Below are 26598 nucleotides of genomic sequence, written 5' to 3'. Positions count from 1 at the left end.
CGTGGCAGAGCTGCATCGAGCTTAGAGGGGGCCCAGCTCCAGAATTCCAGCTGGGATCATCCCCCCAGGCTGCTCTCAGCAGGGGTGGCTGAAAGCCCAGTGCCCAGAGCTGTGTCCCTGCTCCTCAGCACCCAGGGGGGACCTCCCTGAGCCCAGCATTCAGGAGGGAGGTGCCCCCTCTGTGCCCCTCAACTCTGCTGGAGAACTGGGAAGAGCAGTTTGGAGGCTGCACACGGAGCAGGGATCATTCCATGTGCTCTGGCAGCGTTGCATAGGAAATCTGGGAACTGCTACAGCCAAAAGGAGGGGTGAGGAGAGGCATCAGCTGGGTCCAGGCAGTGCTCTCCACTTCTCCCCCTCACAGGCAAAGTTACTCCAGGATTTAGGCTTCAAACCACTTTGTAGCTCAGAAATGGGTTGCCCCAATGAAAACCTGACAGTGCTAAGGTTTTACTGAAGCCCTGAGTGGGCAAAGACCCCGGGAAAGCTTCGAGCAAAGAGTTGTTTCCGTTCCTTTTGCGTGTAAAAAATAAGAAGTTTAAATTAAAATAGTAAAAAAAAAAAAAAAAAAAAAAAAAGGCAAAAATCAAAACAACCCTGAAGCTGAGCCTTGATGCCCTAAAGAATGTCCAGAGGCACTTTCACATAAATATCAACCTACTGATGCAGGGGGAGAGTGGGAGGAGATCCTTCTCATGAATAAGTTAGGATAAGGCGTGTTCTTAGGTGCAGGTTCTCGGGCAGCTTCTCCCCTCCTCTCCAAATCCAAGGTGCTTGGGGGAAGGCAAGACAGGCAAACAAAACTGTCCTCAGTTGCAGAACTTGGGGAGGGTGGACGTAAACACTGGAAATCCTGCATTCCAAAAGGAGAAGGGAAGAAGGGTGGCAGGTTTACAACTGGGAGAAAATAAGGTTACAGAGCTGAGATAGTCCCACAGTTCCCTGACAGAACAGCCTGAAAAGCTGCTATTAATTGATAATATTGAATACTGAGAATATTGGGATTTCCCCCCTCCCTGGGAACATCATAAACACGTTTCTCTGTTGAGATCTCACTTCCACCCCCTTTCTCCCACAGCCACATCTTTAAGCTGCCCCAAATTCCACCCCACATTTGCAGGCAGAGCCTCTGAGACGTGCCCAGGAAACAAATTGTGGGAGGCCTGAAAATTGGATTTTTGGGGGAGTTTCAAACCACGACACTGAGCTGCAGAGGAGCTGCTCGGACGTGGCACAAAGCAGCGTGGTGACACTCTGGGGTGACCCCAGGGGGACATTCCTACCTGTGGAGCCTCCACACAGCTCCTCTATCGCCCTGAATTACTCATCCCTGAAACCTTTGGGCTTTTGATGTTGAGGTTCTCGTAGAGGACGGAAGCTGACTCCTCATCCACCCTGTCAGGAAACAGAGCCCTGTCATTAACAGCCTCACCACTCTGGATCTTTGCCCAGAGGCTGCTGGCCAGTGGGAATGGCCCAGCCAAGCTCCCTTTTGCCCTCCCCACTGTTCTCATTCCCTGTTTTCTCCCCCTCTGGCTGGGCCACCCCTCCTTGGTTCAAATGCTTGGGAGTGGAGCCTATAAATGACACGTGTCCCCCCCCCCCCGCCTTCAACCATAATCCCTCTCCAGCACTCACAGGTGTCCCATTACTTGGGGCAAGGGCAAAAACATAATTTGGGGTAATTTATCTCTGCTTATGTAAGGAATTCACGCTCCTTAACCCATGCTCCCTCTCCACACGGACTCAAATCCACCTCTGTCTGCTCTCCTCTCATCTTCCTTCAGATTAAAGTGGCAGTGGCACAGTTTCCCTCTCCAGCTGATTGCCCAGAGCCATTCTCCAGAGCCAAGGATAACAGGATACTACTCTCTAGAGGAGTATTTTATATATATATATCTATCTTTATATATATAAAGATCTAGTTCCTCCTCCCCCTTCCAAGAGTGCAGCACACCAGCAAGGTGGTGCTACCCCTGCTGCTGACAGTGGGGTGGGATCACCTGTTTATTTGGGCCATTCCCACACGATATCCAGCAACTGCTCAGGATTCAGGTGTGGGAAAGACACTCTGGAAAAGGACAAACACCGGGAGAGACCCTCAGCTTACCCAGAGGGGGTCCGTGGGGAGGGGGGCTGCCCTTTGGCTCTGCCCTTTTCCATGGGAGGGTAGCCAATGTTCAGGTAGTCTCGTTCTTTCCTTTTATTCCTCTGGAAGAGAAAAGCAAAGACAATAAAACCCCCACTTCAGGCAGGTGGAGAAAAAAAGCTTTTCCAAGACCCTTTACGAGGCGGGGATTGACTCGACCTCGCAGGTCTTTCCCGACCTCAACGACTTCGGATTTGAGTTCCAGGGAGAAGGGGGGATGTTGTTCTCCTCCAGCCAAGCCCAAAGGGGGACATTCCCTCACCTGTTCTTCCTCCAGCCTCTTCTGCTCGGCCTCGATGAACTGCTGCACCGCCATGTACACGAACTTGTACTGAGCCTCCGTCTGCACCATCCCCGAGCGCTGCCGCCGCACCATCTGGATCGTCTTGGGGATGTCGATGTCGCAGTCCAGGCCTGCCCCAGAGCCAGCAGAATGACGGTTAGGGAAGGAAAATTAATTCCAGGAATGGTTTCCCTAAGACAGTTTGAAAGCTCTGGGTCTCTGGCTGCGCGACGGCGCCGCGGAGCACCGGAATGTTGAGGGTGTTGTGGAGGGGTTCGGGGCATCGCTGGGACTGAGGGAAGGGTTAGCCCTGCCAGAGGAGAAAAATGGGCTGGGGAGGGCTGAGGAAGGGCTGGGGAAGGGCTGAGAAAAAGATGAGGAATGGGTGGGAACGGACTGAGAAAAGGATGAGGAAGGGCTGAGGAATGGGTGGGAATGGGCTGAGGAAAGGCTGAGGAAGGGATGAAGAAGGGATGAGAAAAGGATGAGGAGGGGCTGGGGAAGGGATGAGGAAAGGCTGAGAAAGGGATGAGGAAGGGATGAGAAACGGCTGAGGAAAGGATGGGGAAGGGATGAGGAAGGGATGAGGAAATGATGGGGAAGGGCTGAGGAACAGCTAAGGAAGGGCTGAGGAACAGCTAAGGAAAGGCTGGGGAAGGGATGAGGAACGGATGAGGAAGGGCTGAGGAAGGGCTGAGGAAAGGCTGAGGAAAGGCTGAGAAAAGGCTGAGAAAAGGCTGAGAAAAGGCTGAGAAAAGGCTGAGGAAGGGCTGAGGAAGGGCTGAGGAAGGGCTGAGGAAGGGCTGAGGAAGGGCTGAGGAAGGGCTGAGGAAGGGCTGAGGAAGGGCTGAGGAAGGGCTGAGGAAGGGCTGAGGAAGGGCTGAGGAAGGGCTGAGGAAGGGCTGACTTGCTTGGAGCAAAGGGAGAGGAGGGGAACTTGATCTATTCTGCAGCAACTCCCTCCAACCCCAAACTTCCCACCCTTGAAAGGTTTCTCAGACAGATTCAAAGAAGGCCCAGCTGTGTCAGGGCTCCTGGGACAGCCCTGGAAACCCCCCAGGCAGTGCCAGAACCACACCAGAGTTCAGGGGAGGGTGACAGCCCTTGCACAGGGAACAATTTGGGGGGTTTATTTGGAAATGCTGGCACTGATGCCAACGAGAGCCTCCCCTGGGCTGTGTTGCTGCCAACCCCTCCCTTCCCAGAGGGAGTGCCAGGGCCACCCACCTTGCCTGTGGATGGTATCCACCAGGATATCGATCACTATGATGGTGCCCGTGCGTCCAATGCCAGCACTGGGGACACAAAACAAAAAGGCTTTGCAGGAGGGAACAGTCTGGGAACAGTCCCAGAGTTAGGCCAGGCCAGCTCCACATTCTAGATATAGAATATAATATACTACACACATTATATCTTTACATATAAATATATTTATATATTTGTATATATTTCATATATTTTTCTATAAATATATTTATATATGTTATACATTCAATATATATTTGTATATTATATTTGTATATTATATTAGTATATTATATTTGTATAGAATATTATACATTACATGTTATATATTTTACATATAAATGTATTTATATATTTTTATATATTTTATATATTTTATATATTTTTCTATAAATATATTTATATATGTTATACAGTCAACATATATTTATATATTTATATAAAATATTATACATTACATATATTTTATATATAAATATATTTTTATATACTTTATATATTTTTCTATAAATAAATTTATATATGTTATACACTCAACATATATTTATATATTTATATAAAATATTATACATTACATATATTTTATATATAAATATATTTTTATATTTTTATATATTTTTCTATAAATATATTTATATATGTTATACAGTCAACATATATTTATATATTTATATAAAATATTATACATTACATATATTTTATATATAAATATATTTTTATATATTTTTCTATAAATATATATATGTTATACAGTCAATATATATTTATATATTATATTTATATAGAATATTATACATTACAGATATTATATATTTTATATATAAATGTATCTATATATTTTTATATATATTATATATTTAATATAGATTTTATATAGTATATTTAATACAGATTTTATAGTATATTTAATACAGATTTTATAGTATATTTAATATAGATTTTATATAGCATATTTATATAGAATAGATATTTTAGATATTTTATAGATAATATAATACATTATATATTTTATATATAATATATATATATTCTACGTAATATTTTATACATTTGCACATTTAATAAAAATTTTGTATATTTTTATTTTTAATATATTAAATTTACATATTTATAGATAATATGTTTTAATATATTTTACATATATCTATTTTGATATATTTTACACATTAGATATATTTTAATATATTTTACACATTAGATATATTTTAATATATTTTACACATTAGATATATTTTGATATATTTTACACATTAGATATATTTTGATATATTTTACACATACCTATTTTAATATATTTTACACATTAGATATATTTTAATACATTTGACACATACCCATTTTAATATATTTTACACATTAGATATATTTTAATACATTTGACACATACCCATTTTAATATATTTTACACATTAGATATATTTTAATATATTGTACACATATATATTTTAATATATTTTACACTTTATATTTTAATATATTTTACACATTAGATATATTTTATATATATTTTTATATATATAATATATATGAAAAAAATATATATTTTTATGTATTTTTATACATGATATTTCCCATTATATTTCCTGTGCTGCCCCTGGTGCCGCCCCACTGCCCCCTCACCCCATACCTGCAGTGCACCACGATGGGCCCGGTGCCCGGAATGCTGCGCTGTGCCCGATTCACTTGGTCCAGAAAGCTGAGAACCCCTCCTGGCTCGTTGGGCACGCCGTGGTCGGGCCAGCTGAAGTACTGGTAGTGCCTCACCAGCCTGGGCCGCTCGTCCTGCAGGGGTGACACCACCACAGCCTCCCGTGGGGACCTGGGGACCCTCCACCTGCCCCAGCAGAGCAGCCCCATCCTGGTTAGAGCAGCTGGGCCCAGTTCATCCCTGGGTGGTGTAACCCAAAGCTGGGTGTTCTAGAGCCTTCCATGCCATTGCCCAGAAACTGGTACCAATGAACCATCTACACCCCCTGCCCAGAGCACCCCTGGCTCCTCAGGCTGTAAACTGGGTGTTCAGAGGCCTGTGAGACAGGAGGGTGCTCCTGTCCTCACACCCATTGTGGAACTCCACACCCTGAGGGAGGCACTGGGCATTCCTGCCTGAACTGGAGGATAGATAATCTTGGAGTCTTGGGACTTTTTTAACCACTCATGGGATCCAGAGAAGGACTGAGACCACCGCTCTCAACCAGACTGAGACCACCACTCTCAACCAGACTGAGACCTCCACTCTCAACCAGACTGAAACCACCACTCTTGACCAGACTGCACCAGCACTCTCACCAACAGGTTTTCCCCTCTCCTTTTACTTTGGACTCAGGGGGGGCCCAAAGAACACCACTCTGTTCATGCCCCAGGGTGCTGGGTTATACATTTGGGTTTTGTGGGTTCAAACCAACTGTTTGTCTGTATAATCGTACTTATTGTATTATTTTATTAAACTGTTATTCTGACTTATGATCTCTCTTTTGAGTCGGGTTCATTTTCCCTGCCGGTTTTTACCTTTAAACCAGCACAAGCCCCGAAACCCATCCCAAACCGGCGGCACCCAAAGCAGTGGGAGCATTAAGCAAGAAAACCCAGCGAAGGGCAAATCCAGCACTCCCTCCTGGAAGGTTCCAGCCCCGTTCCCACTCCCAGGGAGCTGCAGGACTCACCCTGTCCGGCCGCAGGACCTCCAGCTCCCGCAGCAAATAGCCCTGGGCCTCGCGCTCGCTCACGTGGCGCACGCAGATGCCCCCAAACTCCTTGGTGCTGCCCTTGTCGGGCCAGTAACGGAAGCATTTGTTCTGCAGGGACGGCAGAGAGGCTCCTTAGCCAAAATCTGGGGGGGTGGAAGGTGGCTCTGAGCCCCCCCCCTGGGGTCAGGGGGTGATGCTGCATCTGCCGGGGGTGCAGCTCCAGTGGGGAGGTGTAAAGGAGAGCCTTTGTGCACACCGAGTTAACCTGGGACTGGAAAGGGCCATTCCTATGGGATCCCTGGGGGAATCCTCTGGGGAGACCTTATAGCAGCCTCCCAGTGTGCAAAGGGGGCTTACAAGAGAGCTGGAGGGACTTTTCACAAGGGCATGGAGTGACAGGACAAGGGGGAACAGCCTGAGGCTGAAGGAGGGCAGGGTTGGGTGGGATATTGGGAAGAAATTCTTCCCTGTGAGGGTGGGGAGGCCCTGGCACAGGTTGCCCAGAGAAAGCTGTGGCTGCCCCACCCCTGGAAGTGTCCAAGGTCAGGCTGGAGCAAACTGGGATAGCAGAAGGTGTCCCTGCCCATGGCAGGGGGTGGAACTGGCTGATCTGTAAGGTCCTTTCCAACCCAAACCATTGCATGATTCCACCATCTCCCTCCTCCACCAGCCCCAGCCTCAGCTAAGGCACTGCCTTGCCAAAATTATGGTCTTGACACACAGCCCCTGAGCTGTCGGTCTGGTCATTGCCTAATTCCTGAGCCAAACCTCCATCCCAAGGGGCTCCCCAGCCTGCCTGTCCCTCCCTGTGCTCCAGCCCACCCCCCTGTGCTGTGTGGCTTTGCCAGGCTGTGAGCAGAGCTATCTTTATCTCCTCCTTGCAGCTTCCCCCTCATTCCTCAGCCAAGCTGCCTGTGCCAATCCTAATTAGCTCCTGTCTGCAGAAGGCAGTTCTGCATGGCTCTGCCTGGAATGTCACTGTATTCCCTGGCCCCTATTCCCTCGATGAAACACATTCAAGGTGGCACACAAATGGGTGGATAATTTCTTTTCCCCCTCACATAGCCTGGAACACCCCTCACTCCCCCCTCAGCTTGCTGTGACACACATGATGATTTCTGTCTCTCTCTCCCTCTCTATCTCTGTCACCTGCAGTTCCCCAGAGCCTTGAAGCAAGTCCTGGGAGGGTCACCCTGCTCAAATCTATGGGGCTGGGGATGTGCAGAGCGAGGTGTTATTTTTCCTCCATGAAGAGGAGCTAAATCAACATGACAAGACAGAGGAAAAACTAAATTAAATGAGAGCTAGACAGAGACAGCTTAACTGAACACCACTGGGACTGGCAGCAGGAATCTTTCAGGCTTGGGGACGGTGCCAAGAGACCCTCCAAGTGCTCACCCGGCCCCGTTCCACCTCCTTGGTGGTCATGACAATGACGTGGGTGTTCTCCTGGTACACCATGGCCCAGAAGTCGTTCACAGTGGTCTGCAGGCAGCCCTGGGTGGCTATATAGACCTTGCAGTGCTCCGAGCTCCTTCCATCTTCAGGGATGCTCTGAGGAACAAAGAGAAGGGTGGGGGGAGAAAAGCCAAGGATGCTGGAGTGAGGAACCTGGAATTGCTTTAGCAGCCAAGTCAGCACATTCAGCCACGCAGGATTCCCAAACCAGCTGATTTCCCTCAGGTTCTTCAGCCACTCTCATCACCAGCTTCACCAGAGCTGTCAGAAAATGCTCTGCCAGCCCCCAGGGACCTTCCTTCTGCTGTGCAGCAGAGCCTTCCCAGCAGGAACTGCTGAAGTTTCAGGTGGATGTGGCTGGAATGAAGCCACTCCCATGGTTCCCCAAAGGATGGTGTGTAAGAGCCACAGTAGCATTGCTGGAAATGCAGCTTCCAGCAGCTCTTGGCTGAGAGATACAACTTCAGAGATAATGTTCAATAGCTGAAAGGCAAGGTCAGGCCCCTGGGACTCTCTGAACAGGTAAGGAAAGGAAGGGATGGAGATAAACTCCCAGAGAGGGGCAAAGAGGGCAGGGTAGAATGATGAGATCCCTTGGCACAGAGTAGAAAAAAATCCAGTGTTTGGCCTGGATCCAGTGAAAGATATGGAGCCTGAGAGGTTATTCCCTCTAAACTCACACAGAAGCAGAGCTGGGCTGAAGGGCAGCCCCTCATGGGGTGTCCCCCAAGTACCTTGATGTAGTTGGCATTGATGTAGTCTGAGCCAGGCACACTCTCATCCACGTCCCTGAGGGCCACCCGGGTGGTGTCAACTGCAGGAGGAGAGTCCAGGATGAGCAGGAGTCACCCAGGCAGGAGTAGGGAGGGAGTTTGGGTGCACATCAGTGATACTCAGTGGTGGAGACCGACCCCAGACCAAGTTTTCTACTATTTCCTTTGGAGGCTCATAGAATCAGAGAATATCCCCAAGCTGGAAGGGACCCACAAGGATCATCCAGTCCAACCCCTGGCCTTGCCCAGGATACTCCAACAATCCCACCCTGTCCCTCAGAGCGTTGTCCAAACCCTCCTGGAGCTCTGGCAGCCTCGGGACTGTGACCAAAGCCTGGGGAGCCTGTTCAGTGCCCAACCACCCTCTGGGGGAAGAACCTTTTCCAGAACCCTGCCCTGGCACAGCTCCATATGACTCCTTTGGATTCAGAGGAGAGCAATTGGCCCGTTTTCCACACAAAATGGCAGAACCAGGTTAAAAAGGGGATGGAGACCACCACGACCTGGACAGTGACCACCTCCTTCCAACCCAGCTGTGATCAGAAAGCTCTGCAGGCTTCCCCAGCCCCAGAAAAGGCTGCAGGAACCGTGGTGGAAAACCCCAAACCCCTGTCCAGTGTCTCCTTACAGGGAAGGATGTTCTTGTAGCGATTCTTGGCCTTGTTCTCCGGCCGCTGTCCCTCCTTCCTGGGGTACAGGAGCTTGCACTCCTGCTGCTGCAGCATCTGTGGGGACACACCAGAAGAACAGGCAGTGCTGGGCACACAAGGGGAGTCAGAGGCAAGGGAAAGGCTCTTTGGACTTCCTAATGCTGGGAAGAGCAGAGGGAGTGCTGGCAGGAAGGGAAAAGCAGCCAAGAAGCAGTTTGATAGAGAGAGTTAATGAGGGGAGAAGGCACAAATCCCTGCAGGGAACAACAGGGATAAGGAAACAGAAACTGCCTCGGACACGGGAAAAAGCAGCTTAAAAGAGGAGCGGGAATTAACTCAGTTGAACACAGAAAACAAGGAAAGGAGAAACAGCTCGTCAGTGCTGGAAAACCACGATGCTCCCAGAAAAAATGGGATATTCTTCACCCACAGGTATAAGCAGGACGGAGCAGGAGAGCATCCCATACCTCAAACTCTTCCCAGAACCCCTGCTTGGCCTTCTCACTGTGATCTGCCATTTTGTTGAGCTCCTTCACCCTGTTCTCGATGTTGGCTGCGTTGATGCGCGTGGCGTTGAAGGGCTGGAAGGCGCAGACAGGACACAAATCACCCCCAGGAACAGGACAAAAAAAACCCCAGTTCCCAAATCCCCGGGGTACTGGCAAGAGCTGGGACCATTCCTGGCGCCAGGGACCTCTGGCAAGTGTGAGCCTGGACGAGCAGGATGTTCCAGAGGGGAGCAGGAGTTCCCAAAGAGCAGGGGGCAGATCTCTGCTCTCCCCCAGGGGTTTGGGCAAGCCCACAGCCAACCAACACGTCGGTTTTACCTGCTTCAGGTGAACCACAGCTCCAGACTTCTCCACCATGGGGTTCTTCTTGTAGTGCTCCACCAGGTCTGTGAGCGTGTCGAACCTCTCTCCTCCCCCCACGTCATACTTCCCATCCAGCTGCAAGGAGAGGACCCCAAATCAGTGACACATGGTGGGGGAGACCGACCCCAGACCAAGTTTTCCACTATTTCCTTTGGAGGCTCATAGAATCAGAGAATATCCCAAAGCTGGAAGGGGCCCCCAAGGATCATCCAAGTCCAACCCCTGGCCTTCCAACAATCCCACCCTGTCCCTCAGAGCGTTGTCTCAGCTCCCAGCGGGATCACCCGCCCAGTGGGAGCAGGGACAGCCCCTCTCCCACCTGGTAGTGGATCATCACGTGGGTCACGTGTGGTTTTCGGTCCCCGCTCTCCATCTTGTCCTCGTTGGTCAGCACCGACAGGACGAAGTCTCCCGGTTTGCTCTGGCTCTCCCTCACCAGGAAACTTCCCGGCTTCCCCTTCTCCGTCAGCAGCTTCTCTGCCTCCTTGCCCGTGAGGTGCCCGTGGTACCACCTGGGCAGCAGCAAAGGGGGGAAAAGTCAGCTCAGAAAGGTTCCTCAGGCAAGGGTTGAGGGGGTGGTGCTCATGCAAAACCTGTTCCCAGGCTCCCAGTCCGGCTGGCATGGCACAGACCTGGATTTATTTTGGGAACAGTCCCTGGTGACCCTCCTCCAGCAGCCTGCAGTGTCACATCAGCACCTTTCCCCAGGCTGGAGGTGCCAGGACGTGGCTGTGTCCTCCAGACAGATGTGACATGGCAGTGCCACGTGGGGTGTGACAGGGCCTGCCACCCAGGGACAGGCTCTGAGACACGATTCTCACTGTGCTTTCCTGAAGGTGGTTTTTTCCTTAGTTCTTAATAATTTAGTTCTTAATAATTTTAATGATTTAATAATCCTTTAAATTTTTTTTTAATTGATTTCCCTTAATTTTGTTAATATGGAAGAAGAGGAACTCTTGGAGTCAGACGGTGCCAGACACAAGCACAGGGCTCAAGGCCAGGTTGGACAAGGGCTTGGAGCAACCTGGGCTAGTGGAAGGTGTGGGAAGGGCCTGGAATGGGCTGGGATTTAAGGTCCCTCCCAACCCAAACCATTCTGGGATTCTGTGGACAACACTGGCCAGGAGCAAGACGCTTTGCCACAGTTTGGGAAGGGTTTTCCGAGGGTCTCCCTGGCTGCAATCACTGCTGCCACACCTGCCCAGCTCACTCACCTGGCTCAGGGCTGGCTGAGGGAGCACAGAATTGTCCTGCACACTCACCTGGAGTGGCCAAACTGGGTCCCCAGTGGGTTTTTTCCCAATCCAGCCCCACCTGCAGCCACATCTCTGGCCAGTGGCAATTACAACATGCAGAGGTTTGTGCTCAGCTCTTCCCAAACCTCACTGCATGAGCACAGCTTGCCCCACCTCCCTGTCTGGGCACATCTTGCCCCTGTTTCTCCACCTGATCTCCCAGAATCCTTTCTCCTGCTCTGCTGACACACTCCCACTGCAGTCCCAGGACATGCAGCCTTGCCACGGTGCCCTGAGGTTAAACACACAATAATCTGGGAATTCCTTGTTGCTGCCTTCTCCAGCACTACCCTGGTAGCTCCATGCTCTGGCCAGCACCTCACCTGCCCTTCCCTGGGCAGCAGCACATCCCACCCACCCCCAGCAGCTCCCCGGGGTGGGAATGTCCCCAGCCCTCTGCTCCAGCCTTCCACAGGGACCCACAGCAGCTCCTTCCATCCCCACACTCCATCAGCAGCTCTGGGCAGATGCCACAGGTCCCCTTGAAGGCAGCCAAGCTGCCAGGAACCCAGAGAGGCTCCAAAGAACCTCCCAGCAATGCCATCACGTCACGTCTCGGCAATGCTGGCCCCGAGGATGAGGTTTATGGAAGGGCAGGGAGTGATGTTGGGCCTTTGAGTCCCAACCCAGCATCCTGCAAGGGCAGCCAGGCCAAGCCTGGCTGGGAATCCCCTTTACTCCTTCCCTCAGGGTTGAGATCAGGCCCACGGGCTGCACGAGGGCAGGATGACCCAGCTGAGCTGAAGAACCTCCGTGCCAGCACTGCTGGTATCCAGCCCCAGGGCTTGGAAAACCACCGTGGTGCACGTCCTGCTGTATCCCAACACCACCCTCATCTCATCTGTTTGGAGGATTTGGACTCTTCTCCCTCCTTTCTCCTCGATGCCACCACCTGTGAGGTCTGGAGGAGTGTTTCTGGCCCTTCCCTGCCAAGCCAGCCTGTCCTTGGCAGGAGAAGAGGGGGAAGCCCGGCTGAGGGAAGGGGGTTTCCACTTTTCCAGGCTTTCTGCTCACGTGGGGGCTGCTTTTCACACACAGGGAGCAGAGAAACCTCCCTGGCAGCGAGGGAGCACATGAGCTGGAGGGACTTCCCAGGGCCTGGGCTCTCACATGGCCTGTGGAGGGCAGAGCTCTGCAGCATTTTGGGAACTGAAAGGAGCCCGTGCCAGCCTCCCCCTGCCCACCATGTGGCACTGGGGGAACTGAGGGGGAGGAAAAGGAAAAAAGGGGTCACTGGAACATTCGTGGCTGGGGCTTCATCACTGAACCACCACAAATACAGTCATTAATGACTTATGCTGGATTAGTCTTTTTAATCTCAGTTTAGGTATTAACTTCTGGTTTCTTTAACTTTATTTAAGCCTTGTTTAATTTCAATTTTCTTTGCTATCCTTTTCCTCCCAAAGAGCTGCTGATCACGGCTTTAACTTCCCAATTGTCTTTAAGAATAAGTAACCCACAGACTGAAAAAAAAGCTTTGGTGATTAAGAGTCACAAGCTGAAACAACACCTTGGTTTTAAACACCAACAAATTCTCCTTACAAGACATTGTTTTCCTTGCCCAAACATCCTCCCTGCAACACCCCCTCCTACTACCATTACAATAAAAAGTAAGAGTTGTTTCTGCTGTGACTTTTGGGATTAGTTGAAGGGGTGTTTGCATGTCTTTAAAAAAAAAAAAAAGGGTTTGCAAACACTTCAAACTAAGACAAGGAAAAACAGCTCTTTCAGGGAACTAATCTTCTGTCAGATAAAGTGGCATCAATATATCCCCCCAGATGAAGGGGAGGAAAAAAAAGGTCATTAAATCAGTGGAAACAGCCTGAAGGAGCCCAAGGAGAGTCATCCATCCCTGCAAGGCAATCCTTGCTGGGATGAACAGGGGTTACAGGCTGAGATGGGGTGGGGGAAACACTTTCTTTGGGGGATTTCTTGCCCAGGAGGACAAGCCACTTGTAGGTGGTTTTGTTTCCTTTAGAAACAAAAACGTGGGACTGCTGGGATAGACCTGTAGGGCTCTCTGTGGATGGATTCACCCTGCTCATATTGGATGGGGCTCTGAGATGTCCCTGCCCCTAAATGCCATTTAAATGTCCCTTCCAACCCAAACTATTCCAGGATTCGATGTTGCCTAAAAGCTGGAGAAAGCTTTTCAGCACAAGTTGACACCGAGCAAAGAGCTTGCTCGTGTCACCTGCCAGCTTCTGGCTGTAGGGTCACAGAGTCACTGAGGTTGGAAAAGACCTCTCAGACCATCAGATGGAACCTTTGGCCCCTCACCACCTCGTCAGTCAGATCGTGGTGCTGAAAAAGTGCCACACCTGTGAATGTCTGTGTGAATGGCTGCGTCCCAGAGACAGGCAGCTTTTGGGTCACCAAAGTTTCATCACACCAAGCACACCCTTGTTTCAGGTTCCTTCCCAAACCCAGGTCTCCAGGCTGAGCCACCTGGGAAGAAACCACCCCCAGCCCGGGGCAGGGCAGTGGGAGAGCCTGGTTTACCTCTCCGAGGTGGGGTCCTGGCAGTTCAGAGGGTACTTGAGCTCGATGACGTTGCTGTTCTTCTCCCTGAGCAGCCCCTGCTGCTCCGTGTAGTACTGCACCAGCTCTGCCAGGGTGGCAAACTTCTCACCCCCATACAGGTCATAGTAATCCCCCGTGTTCTGGATCTTGATGTGGGTCACCTCGTCGTTCCTCCTGAGGGAGGAGGACAAAAAACACCGTCAGGGTGAGGGAATGGAAACTCGACTCCAGCCTGCAGGGCTCAGCTGCCTCCTGAGCACCAACCCACCCCTGGGAGCTGCACCACCAGCTCTCCCTGCACTCAGGTGCCACCCTGCTACCCCCAGGAAAGGGATGGATGCTCCTTGGATGAGGTTCCTCAGCCAAGAGCTGGCTCTGTGCCTCACCAGCTGCCACCCAGAAAGCCTCACACAGAGGCTTCAGGGAGACAGTGTTTTAGGCTCTCCTTAAGGCAGCCCTGACTTGCTAAAAAATACTTTATCAGTGAGAACCAGTAGCTCCAGTTTGCTCTTGGATGCTTTGTCTGGCATTGAGGTGATTTCCGGTTCGTGCCAACCCAGTGACAACAACCGAGTGTGAACAGGCAGAGACAGCATCCATGTATTCCCATCATCCCACATTAACAGCAGAATAAACCCAGGAAAAGGCTGACAATCGGGCCTGAGGTGGGAAAAGCTGCATCTGGAGCCTGGACAGTCACGCTGCACCTCGAGAACAAGGTCCTGGAGACAGAACCCAACCATCTGTAGCAGGGGAAGCTGCAGGGTGGCACTGCTGGGTGTTCACAGAGACATGGATAACTCTCCCTGACACGTCTGCCCTGGTTGCCACCCCAAACCCAGCTGTTCTGCGGGCACAGACTTCAAAGTTTGGCAATATTTGCATGGGCAGAAGTCACTGGATGGGAAAGAGAACTGGCTGTGAGATTCCCAGCCCGGCCAGCACGATGACAATGCCTCTTCTCCAAGAGGGGCTGGCACACGAAGTGCTCCTGCCATTCATGGCAGCAGCTGGACCTGAAGAGCCCTTGTGCAGCCCAGAAAAATACAGCACACACTGTTTTTTCCCTGAAGCTCAAACCCTCCCTTCCTTCCCCAGCTCCAGCCCCAGCCCAGCCCACAAAGGCTCAGTTCACAGCCCCAGCCCCGAGGCCTGAGAGCCCTTCAGGGATGAAAAGCAGAGAGATAATCAAGGTCATTCATCCCCCAAGCCCTCAAGGTCACTATAAACACAAAGGACAATGATCAGTGCCCGTTTCCTTCCCATTTCAAGGTCTGCAGCTCCAAGCTGGGCAGCAAAACTGGGCTGTGCAGCAGCAGCGTCCTGTGAACTGTGCCCTGGACTCTCTGGCTGGGGAAATAAAGCACAAAAGAGGTGCCCAAAAATCTCTCTGCTGGAGGGCATGGCCACATCTGGCTAAGCCCCACCGAGCTGGACAGGGAGGCAGCACTGATGAACAGCACAGCCCCACTTTTTGGCGGCTTCAGTGAGAGCTGCCTCCATTCCAAGCTAAGCTTCTTTACACCACCAGCACAGCTCCTCAGCCAGATATCCACGAGGGTTTCTTGATCCAAAATATTCCCACTTGGGAATCTGAGCCCACACTGCAGTGACCACCAGGCTGCTTTTGTTAAAGCAGAACACAGTCAGTAACAACAGGACTCACAAAAAACCCAAGCAGACCCTTTTTTTTGGCACTAGAGGTAAAAGAACTACTTTAAACGTCAGAAATAACTGCACCAATTGCATCCTCAAAAGTCTTTTTTGGTCAGGTGCCTGTGTGTCAGACAGAGGCAGCCTAAAACTTCCCAGCACACACACAGATGACACCTTTGACAAGCTGGAATCAGGTGGGAAGGGGCTCTGAGCTCACGGGGGCATCACCCCCCCCCTCACACACACGTATTTCCTCAGCAGGAGTTTATTTTCCACTCTAATTAAAAGCACTTCCTGCCTCTCTCATTAACTCACAGCCACTGCTGATGGGGAGATTACTGGGGAGCCAGTGAGGTCACGCTCCCCACCCAGCCAAGGCCCAGGAAAACCTGGAATTCTTCCCTGGAATTCTTCCCTTTCCCACCGTGGGAGGCTGTGGGCAGTCAGAGCCCCGGGAGAGGCAAAGGGGTTGGACTGCTGGGATGGGTCCCCCAGCACTAAAGGGAGCACTGAAAACATCAGGCAGCTGCAAACCCTCTTGCCAAGCTGAGAAAGGACAGCCCTGGGCAGAGAGGGCGAGAGGAGGGCAGGGTCAAGGGACAGCTGGAAAAGGGAGGAGAAATTTCAGGCACTATTTCAAAGGTATCTATATTGTTTCCTTTGAAAACCTTTTATTTCTCAGAAAGGAAGAAATATATATATAGAGAGAGAGACCTGTCCAGTTCAGATACTAAAAAAAAAAAGAAAAGAGCTCTGTCAGGATATAATTCTAGATGAGAATAATAACACATTGTTCCACCTTTATCACAGGGAAAGGGGGAAGATAACTGCCCCAAGAGGGGTTTGATCCAAGTGGTTAAGGCAGCAAGGAGAGGGGAAAAGCCTCAGCAGAGCCACTTGGCTGCTCCCACAGCACAGGGGGAGAGAGCAGGGCCCAACCACGCTCCTGGGAGATGTACCATCACTCCTGGGAGATGTACCATCACTCCTGGGAGATGTGACATCACTCCTGGGAGATGTGACATCACTCCTGGGAGATGTGACATCACTCCTGGGAGGTGTGACATCACTCCTGGGAGGTGTGACATCACTCCTGGGAGGTGTGACATCACTCCTGGGAGGTGTGACATCACTCCTGGGAGGTGTGACATCACTCCTGGGAGATGTGACATCACTCCTGGGAGGTGTGACATCACTCCTGGGAGATGTGACATCACTCCTGGGAGATGTGACATCACTCCTGGGAGGTGTGACATCACTCCTGGGAGGTGTGACATCACTCCTGGGAGGTGTGACATCACTCCTGGGAGGTGTGACATCAAGGTGAGATTCTCTGTCCTGCCAGGTGGAAAAGCTCTGCCCAGCCTGTCCTTTGCACAGAGTTTCTCCAAACACAGCATTGGGTCAAGGGATTTATAAACTCCCTGGAGCTTCCTAAACAAAACAAGGGTTGTTTGAACTAAACAGAAGCTGCCACAAAAGAGAGAGAGAGGCCCATGTTCCAAAACAGGTCTGTGTGCAAGTGCCTGGGGAAACCTCTGCTGAGCCAACTCCCTGCAAGGCACCAGCTGGATGGTGCTCATGGAAAGCTCAAGCCTTGAACCCACTGCTTTTCTCTCAGGGACTCACTGGGGGATGTCACTCTTTAGCTTTTCCCTTCCAGAGAGTTCCTCCTGGTGGTTCTGCTCCACTGCATCCCTTAAGGATGCCCCTCAGGGCTTCCAGTCACAAAGACCACTGACAGAACTTTCCTCCTGCCACTGCCTTGGTCCCAAAGAAAACAGGAGCATGCTGGAGGTGATCTTAAAGGGAATTCAGCTGTGGTGAGGCTGGGCAGCAGCTCACCCTCCTCTGAGGGTGATCCTGGGATCCCTCACAGACACAGAAAACGAGTCTCTCCCAAAGGCAGCTGCATTTGGGTCCTTTGGAATCAGAGGGAGAGGGTTCATCCCTGCTGGGACCGAGCGTACTCTTCCCTCCTCTGGCAACAGCATGGAAACACGTGCCAGGAGCCCAGCCCTGGCAGGACAGGGGCATGTGCAGCCCCCAGGGATGAACAAATCGGAGTGTGGCTCCTGGCACAGCCTCTGCAGCAACAGGGAGAGTTCAGTGAACCTTTGACTTCACGGAGAGGTGGCCTGGAGAGCTCCATCCAGCCCCTTGCTCCTCTTACCTGACAGAGAGAGTGAAGTCCCCGGGGTTGCTCTTGCTGGGGCGAGCCAGGAAGCTGCCATGGACACCCCTGGTCAGGAGGAGCTTCTCGGCCTCAATCCCACTGATGTTGGGATGAAACCACCTGTAAAGGGCAGAAGGGACACGTGAGAGGGTGATTCACCCTTTTTCCACCTGCAGGCACAGTCTGGTCCTGTCCATCTCACCCTCCTGCCGCGGCAGAAAAGGGAAATACAGACAGTTCACCCCGAGGGGGGAAAATGTTTCATCATTTTCTGTGCTACTTTAATGTAATCTTTGTATTTTGAGCGTCATCAAACCACCTCCTGATCTAATTTCTGCGCTATCAGTCTCCATCAAGTTCCCTTGATCACAAGAACTGGTGTTTCCCCAGGCTTTAATGAGTGCTTAAATATGCACATTACACCAATGATTCCCCACGTGGCACCGGTTTTACGGCTCCTTTTTTTTCCCCCCCCCCCCAGAAGCTGCTGAAAACCCACTTTTCTAAATGCCAGGCTCTTTTGAGTAATCTCACAAGTCCCACACAGAGCACCCCAAAAGGAGAGGCACTCGATTCTGAAAGTATTGCTCAGCTTTAGGTCACGCTCCAGCAGACACTGATGGAATATTCCACATGAGCAAAGAGGAGATGAGCCACAATTAACGCTGAATGGTAACAAGGGGGGTTTATTTAAGAGTATTTTTGAGGCAGCACCAGCTGCAAGAGAACTGGCTGCACAGCCAAACCCCCCTTCAGAGGAAAGGACAATGTTACAGGAGTCCCTGGAGGTTGGACAGGTCTGAACTAAACAACTAAAAACTGCAAGGTTTAGAGTTCAGAGAGTGAGTGAAATGCGGGTTTTCAGGAGGAGAATATCTGGAAGCATTTAGGAGGCTGGTTTCTGGGATACAGCTGCCCCTGGGTCGGATTTAGCCAACACACTGTCCCCCCCCTCCCCCCCAAAGGGTTTGCAAGTTTATCTCAGTGGGGGCAGAGAAATGCCTGTGCTAGGAAATACAGCCAAACCCACCCTACAAACAGAGTGTGTGTTTGTCTCCGAGGTACACACAGGAAAGGTCAAGAAATGTCACCATCTCCTCCACAATTTGGGATTTCCTCCCCGCCACCACAAGCCAAACAGTTTTGACTGCAGATCCCTGGATTTCTGCAGGAGGAGAGGTGTTTCAGGGAAGGGTCGTGGAAACAGATGGTAAACAGGAATCCCAGTGTTTCCAAGCCTGTATTCCTGACATCCCACGAGTGCCACCCTTTCATAAACCCGCTGTCTGCAGGGCCAGCACTTAACTGGGCCCCAGAGCTGCTCCTGGGAGGGGAAGGAATGTTCTAATGGGGCTTAATGGAGCTCAGGGACACCCCAAGGCTGCCAGAGGCCACACACAGCATTCCCACTGAATGCTAATGGCAGGAAAAACTAAGGAAATATCTTTGGTAATGAGAGTGGGATGAGAGCTCTTGCAGATATGGACACACCAGCTCTGGGAACGTCCCAGTCTGTGTGGCAGTGTCCAAACCCCTTCAAAGGCTGCTCAACCCCCCCCCCCCCATGGAAACTCAGGTTATCCTGGGATGCTCAGTTGGAGCCAGACCTGTGGGATGCTGAGAACAGACACCTCTGTCGGTGCCAGAAGAGGGCAGAGGTGCTGGGGCTGTGAATATTCCAGCAGCCAAGGCACTGGGATGCCACAAGGAACAGCCAACAGGGACAAAAGGACCTGATGTCCAACCTCCCTCCTACCTGGGAGGACCACAACCTTCTTCCCTTTCCACTGTTGGCCACAGCCACAAAATCCATCCACAAGTCCCTTTTCAGCCTCTTTTTCTCAGCTTTCAAACACTCCAAGAAGGAAAGCAACTTAAAGAGGATCCAAACTGGATCCCCACCACAGGAAAAAAAAGTCCATTGTTAATATCAGGCCATGTTCTGATGTCAGCAAATAATAAACATCACTGTGCAGTGGGTCACTCAGGCAATGGCTTTTTGCAGGACTGAGTCACCCCTGGAGAATCCCTGGAAATAAAAGTGGGGATCCAGGTAAATCAGACACAGGTACCTCCTTCTCTTCCAAACAGGAGCAACATTCCAGCAGAAGCCCTGAAAAAGGGACTCTTTCCCCACATTAAAAATTTATCAAATAATTTCTCTTTAATTACTAAAGAGTCATCATTTCCATGCACTGTTAGTCATTTCCTCCCTCACATGAGCAGGAATGCTTTCTTCTGCTGGAATGCATCCCTGTGCTCCTGTCTTGGGATAAAACAGAATAAAGAGTTGAGCAACACTGTTACACCCTTAAGAAACCCATAAAACGAGGCAGTTTTAAAAGCCTGTCTGGGAATCCTGGACTCTGAACAGCTCCAGCAAACATCCCATGAAGTGGATAAAGGATAAAAAAGCACCATATCCAAAAGGATACTACAGCAATGGAGCAGAACATGGCACTGGGGAAGCAGGGTGATCCCATCCTGACCCAGAGGAACCCTTAGAAATGACTGTCTGAGGTGCCACAGGGGGATCCAGCTCCCAGCTAGGATGACCCTTTAACCTACAGCTAAACAACACAGTTCTTCAGTGAGGCCCCAAAGGAGATGGAAGTGAGTTATTTCAGACCACCACCTTTCTTTTCCCCTTCTCTCCCAGAGCTCAAAAGCAGCACAGAAGAGGAAGGTGTCAAAGTGGGGTCGAACTCGATGATCCTTGTGGGTCCCTTCCAGCTCTGGATATTCTGTGATCCCATGGACACGGTGGCTGCTGAGCCTTACAGACCAGCAGAGCCAGGACGTCTCCCCAAATCCTGCCCACAGGAAAGCAGAGTCACCCCAGAACACGGGAAAGCCACGGTCACAGGGCTTGGGGACAGCGTGTGCCCTGGCTCTGGGGGTGCCCAGAGCAGCCAGCCCCAGGTGCACGTGCCCTGGGTTTGTAGGACAGTTCAGCCCAGAGGCAGGGAGAGAATTCGGAGCATCTGGAATGGTAAAACTTCTCTGTGTTTGGCTTGGAGAGGATCAAAGCAAATATGGCTCAAGAGGCTCCGTGTGTGGTTCAGCACAGGCTCCGATCCAGCAGCTCAGGAACTGGGAGAGGATGGGATCAACCACCACCAGAGCTCCCTTCTGCTCTGCTCCAGCCCCCCAACAGCAGCCAGGAGCTGGGGGACAATGCTCACAGTAGATGCTGTCGATGCAGGGCAGGCAGACCCCCAAATCCCCAGCAGAGTCAGCCCACCTCCCTCTGCAGTGGGGAAAGGCAGGATGGATCCAGGAGGATCCAGGAGGATGGATCCAGGAGGATGGACCCTGCCCTTGGAGGCAGCCAGGCAAATAATCAGCTGAGGATTCTTCCAGCAGAGAAAGGAGGTTGTGGACTGGTGAGAGGAGGTGTAACTTGGGGCAGTGCAGCTCTTTGCAAGGCTAAGTGTCCTGTTCAGCAAATAGGGAAAAAAAACAACCCTTCAGATCTGCAGAAGGGATCCAGACACTTCATATCCATTCAGAGGGAATATAAACATCCATCAGCTCGTTGTGTTGGGCTGTAGGAACCGCTCAGCCCCTCAGCAGGGTGGGTACCAAGCCCTAACCCCAGAGGGAAGCCCTCTCTCCATGTCTCTGGATATTCCCTTCCTGCACCCACTGCCTTCTGGGCAGCTTTTCCAGTCACTTGGCACATCAAAATCCAGGCAAGGGCAATCTCCCCTTTTCCCTCAGCAGCCTCTGGACCACCCCAGCCCACTGTCCTGCTGCAGGACACCCCAGTGATGCTTCACCCACCCACAGGGGGTGTGAATCACCTGAGGCTGCAGCGATGGAAAGTTCAGCCCACGCCTCTGCCCATCAGCCAACGACCTTCACGAGGGGTGAAGCAGAGCTGGTGGGAGCTGCAGAGCACCCAGAGCTCCTCTGTGTCACAAAGAGGGGTTTAACTCACCACCCACGCTCTGGTTTGAAACCCAAACCCTCCCGTCGGCGAGGGTTTCACACCCAGCTCTCGAGAAGAGCTTCTCCAGAAGTGCCACCTGCACAGGAGCACCCTGGGCACAGCAGTTTCCATCAAAAAAACCCACACCCAGCTCTCGAGAAGAGCTTCTCCAGAAGTGCCACCTGCACAGGAGCACCCTGGGCACAGCAGTTTCCATCAAAAAATCCCTGGGTTTAGGCAGGGATTAACTGAACTACATCACTAAGATCAGTTTTACGACTCTTGTCATTTAATTCCAGTCTCAACCCCGTCCCTGAAGACCTGGAGGAAGGTGCTGGACAGACCCATCCTGGGGGAGGGGGTGGCTTTTGCTAAAGCAGGAAGAGCAGAGTGCACATCCAAACCCCAGAGACAGCAGGGAAAGCACTCCAGGAGCTCTTTCCTTCCAGAAGCAGGAGCAGGCACCACCCTCCTGGCAGGGAGCTGGTGCAGACAGTTCCCATTTACTTGGCTCTGGAGCCTCAGCTGGCACTAATTGCTAATTAATATAAATTCACATCTGTCCTGTCTCCATGACACACGCAGCAGTCTGCACTCATCAACTCCCTATGATTCAGTTCCTTTATCTAAATTATTCCAGTCCACGCCTGTCCCTGGCACATCTCCCTCTCTCCACGTGCTGTCCCATTCCTTCCCCTCCTGGACCATCCACCCCACCTCCCAAAAGCAGCAGCACACCCATGATCTGGCACAGCCTCTCAGCAAAAAGGTTTCAAGTTGTTTGGGTGCCCCAAAGTGATTATTTTGCTCAGGGAACTAAATAGCTTGTTCGATCTGGCTGAGATCAGAGCAGACAGAAATCACTCCGAGGACAAGTAGCACGAAAAACTCCTGTCACATAAATAGCAGCCAGTTAAGGGGGATGCATCAGCTCCTCTGCCTGGGATGGATGCACAGGAAAACACATCATCTGGAGGAGTTGGCATCTCTGTGGTCCCAGATTTGCTTGGCAAAGTCTGCCAGGGTTCCCTCAGCCTCTCTGCTGTAAGTTCACATCTCTTAAAAAGGCCCTGATCTGAGCTGGGAAGGGTCGAAATGCAATCACACCCAAGTCACCTGTTATCCCTCCAGGGAAACCCCGGGTTATGAATCAGGTCATCAGCTCAAAACCAGCGATTTCCAGGAGAAAAACCCAGGAGCTGCAGCACAGCCCACGTGGTTGTCACTGTCTGCCTGCGTGGAGGAAGCCTGGGTGAACTTCCCAGGGAAAAGGGCACGTTCTTACCCCGCTCTCCAGACACCCTTTGTGACAGCCTTGCTCTGGGTGAAAAAACAGAGAGCTAAAACACTGTTCACACTTCTCCTTTTTCACCTAAACAAGCACTGTCCAGGGGGCAGGCTGGGACACAAAGCACCTCACCTGAGCTCCACGGAGGCTCCTCATCCCAGCCAGCCCAGGGCAGCCCTGGCCAGGGACACACTGCCCCATGTCTCACACTCAGTCACTCACACTCCTGTTTTAAAGGGCATCTTCCAGCCCTAGTTTTAGGGACACAGCTCTGCCTGGCTTCAGGAAAGGCAGGGGAAGCTCAGCAGCTCTAAAGGGAGGTGCTGATTTCCCAGCTCCTTCTCTCAGTGACCCTTCCCTCAGCCGAGGTCAGTCCAGGCCATGGCCAAGCTGAAGTGGCTGCAAGAAGCTTGGTCTCCCCAGCCTGCACACATTCCAGGGCTCTGCCTATCACTGGCACTTCCTCACAGCCCATCCCACACTCCTGATATGGGAGAAACCCCCTTCCACCATCACAAACCCCCCTCCACCACCACGGCTTGCGCTGCCCAGATAAAGGCTCGGCGGTGACGAGCAAAGGGAGCCACGGACAAAATTAAGACCCAGGACACAGAAAAACCCACACCATCTGCAGACAGAAAGGGCAGAGTGCTCCACAGGAGCAGAGCAAACAGGCACCAGAGCACAAGTGTGTGACCCAGGCTGTGCTGTCGGATGTGACAGCGACTGGCACCTGCCCCTGAGCTGCTGTGCCCTCCCAGCCCGGCCCAGTGAGCAGCTCCTGCACCCACCACTGCACCCCCGGGAGGCTGAGGCACACCAGGGGCTGGGGAACACGTGCAAGAGATGAGAGGGGTTGTGCCTGGGCCATTCTGAAGGTCCCTCCTCACTCCTGGTCCATCAGTTTGCAAACGCTTGGGTCTCACAGCTCTAGTCTTGCAGGCACAGCTTGTGAAAAAAATCAAGCACAGGTATTGCTCCAGAAGATTTTCCACAGTATTCCAATTCCCAGCATGCTCACCTTGACTCACCCAGCAGCTCTGGGCTTCTCTTTGGCCCACTGAGAGTCCATCCAGGGGGTGCAGAGGGATTGAGACACAGTGGTGGCCCAGGGCACATTTACCAGACAGCAGAGAAAAGTCTGACTGACCACTCCATGCTGTGCATCCATGCAAACCAGAGTGGGCCTGTCAGCCCTTGGATTTGGGTATCCCTGCACCCACATTCCCCAACCCCAGACACACAAGGACTGTCACCCATGGGGCTCCAGCTGGTCCTGTCCAGCCACAGCAGGAGGAGTGGAAGCTCCAAACTGAAGGCAGGAAGGAAGGAGCTGTCAGAGAGCTCAGCCTCCCACCACCACTGCCAGGTGGCACTTCCAAAGGAAGACATCCCACACTCCTGCCTGGATGCAAGAGCTCCTTCTGTGGAGCATCACAGGGTTCTCCATCCCCACCAATTTATTCATCAACAGACTCACATCAGGGCACCCCAAGGATGGAATCACAGCAGAAAGAAGGGTCCAGAAACATCTTTACTGCAGGCCAGGATGGGACACCCAAAGAATTTGGGCAGAGGGGTGTTGGGTAAACTTAAACTCTGTGATTAGTGTAGTAAAGGCTTGGGGCAGGGACTTCAGGGTGAGTGTTCTGTCCACTGGTGTTTGAACAAGGACAGATCCCAAACCTGCCACCTCTCCCCTTGAATCATCCATATCCCAGAAGGATTTGGCTCTCAGCCTCTCACTGCCGTTCCCAGCTGGCAAAATCCAGGTGGGAAGGAGCTGGGGAGGGAAGAGCACCTCTAAAATCTGCAGAAGAGAACAGCTGGGACTCCAAGGAAAGACAACAAGGGCCTGGAACAGGCACCAGCTGCTTCCCTGGGAAATGGTGCATATTCCCATGGAGCACATTCCCAAGGAGCAGAGGCCTTCCCAGAGGGGCAGCAGCTGAAACTGCTGGGAAGAAGACACCAATTTTGCCTGGCAGTTCTCAGTTTTCCCAGAATGGGAGAGGCAGCCCCAGCTTTTATCAGGCCAAGGAGTGTTTCAACACCCAGCCAGGCTCACCTGCACCAGCAGGGAACTGGCAGCTGGGGCTCCTCCAAGTTGCCCAGAGGATTTACACCCATGTTTTCTTAATTAAAAAAGGTGTTTAGCTCAGGCCCCTGGAGCTGTTTTGGCAGCAGCAGCCCCAAAGGTGTGCGAGGTCGTTATTTTTGGCTGCGGTTTTCAAATTTTCTGATTTAATTCTCCGAAACAAACTTAATATTTAAAGCAACCTTTTAGACTCGAAGGTTATTTCGCTGTAAGGACCACCATAAACACCAAGCTACACTTTAACATCAGCCAATAATGCCTTGCCTACTGGTCTCAAAACCTCTAACAGGAGGAGAAATCTCTTTAGAACTCCCTCCATCCATGGACAGTTTTCTGGCCCGTGTATTACAGATGGTTTTGGTCTCATAAAGCAGCTCAAAATTAAATTGCAGGCCCACCTGCCAGACAGCTGGAGCATTAAAAATACCTGTCAGCAGCCAGCCCCAGCTGCTGTCTGACTGACAGGCTTCCTCCTGGAGCAGGAAAGTATTTGTTTAGCTGCTCTGCTCTGATCCAGTGAAGCAGAAAACACCCAGCGAGCAGAAACGGAGCCACCAGCCCCTCCTGCAACACTTGAGAGAGCAGCACGGAGAGGAGGGGGGGGCAGAAGCCTTGGGATGCTCCCGAGGTACCAGGGAATGTAAAGTACCAACAGGCTGGAGCTGCTTCCATCCCCTGGCTCCCTGAGGAGCGCTGGGAGCGGCCCGTGCCCGAGGGAGGAAGGAAGGAAAACCCAAGGCAGGCTCCACTTGGCACTCCATGGCAAAGAGCCACTCGCACAACGCTCCCAAAGCCTCAAATGCTGCTTCAGGCACAGCCCTGAATCCGTTCCCTGCGTTTCCAGCCTTCTCCACGCTGCCTGCTTTGCCTCCCAGCCTGGCAGGGGGATCATTTCACACTCCATTCCCTGCTCCAGCAGAGCCTTGTACAGCTCACACCCCACAGAACCTTCACTGCTCCACACTTCATGCCCCATATAACCTTCATTACATGACACACCGCCCTTCTGACTAAACGCTGCCATTTCACGCACTTTGTAGCTACAAAACCCACCCGGGGAACGTCCAGCACCCCGAAATCAGGATGTTCCACCACCAGCAAGCGAGTTACCAAGCCCACAAAAAGCGTGCTCAGCCGGAGAGATAAGGCAGAACTCTTTTAACGCAGCGAGGTAACACACGAGATAAAAATCTAATAAGAGCACAAAATAACATCCTGCCCGGGCAGGGATCACCTCTGGCGGGCTGCAGTCAGCACGGCGAGCCACACGAGCTGCACTCACCCAAACGAAACTGCGAACGCACCGTTTCCCAGCGCCGACGGCAGCGCAGGGACAGAGTCACCGGCACCATGTGCTGCAGGGCCAGCTGAGGGAAGTTTCCACTGGAGAGCCCGGCCTGTCTGCAGACAATTTGCTAACGAGCGCTGTTAATCACTTTTCCCACCTTAAAGCACCCCCGCCTCCCCGGGGGCTCTCTGTTAATCAGCTCCTGCAGCACAAGTGGCACCTTTCT

General features: G+C 51.5%; 1 protein-coding gene across 1 annotated transcript in view; it reads right to left on the bottom strand.

Moving 5' to 3' along the window:
• Window positions 1-584: 584 nt before the first annotated feature.
• LOC113991889 (tyrosine-protein phosphatase non-receptor type 11-like) overlaps window positions 585-26598 on the bottom strand; it is a 38814-nt gene continuing 12800 nt past the window's right edge. Inside the window, exons 2-16 of the mRNA XM_027728590.2 lie at window positions 17762-17884; window positions 13912-14106; window positions 10434-10626; window positions 10070-10189; window positions 9710-9823; window positions 9221-9317; window positions 8554-8633; window positions 7760-7915; window positions 6338-6469; window positions 5305-5459; window positions 3660-3727; window positions 2412-2563; window positions 2111-2211; window positions 1284-1395; window positions 585-853 (exon numbers count right to left, since the gene is read on the bottom strand). Coding sequence (XP_027584391.1) covers window positions 1308-1395; window positions 2111-2211; window positions 2412-2563; window positions 3660-3727; window positions 5305-5459; window positions 6338-6469; window positions 7760-7915; window positions 8554-8633; window positions 9221-9317; window positions 9710-9823; window positions 10070-10189; window positions 10434-10626; window positions 13912-14106; window positions 17762-17884 — 1774 coding nt within the window. The 3' untranslated portion in view covers window positions 585-853; window positions 1284-1307. The remainder of the gene's footprint in view (window positions 854-1283; window positions 1396-2110; window positions 2212-2411; window positions 2564-3659; window positions 3728-5304; window positions 5460-6337; window positions 6470-7759; window positions 7916-8553; window positions 8634-9220; window positions 9318-9709; window positions 9824-10069; window positions 10190-10433; window positions 10627-13911; window positions 14107-17761; window positions 17885-26598) is intronic.

Source organism: Pipra filicauda, unplaced genomic scaffold (assembly GCF_003945595.2).
Source record: "Pipra filicauda isolate LSUMZ 115617 unplaced genomic scaffold, ASM394559v2 scaffold87_size3191425_pilon, whole genome shotgun sequence".
Taxonomy (NCBI): domain Eukaryota; kingdom Metazoa; phylum Chordata; class Aves; order Passeriformes; family Pipridae; genus Pipra; species Pipra filicauda.
This window is presented reverse-complemented; position numbering and strand designations above follow the sequence as displayed.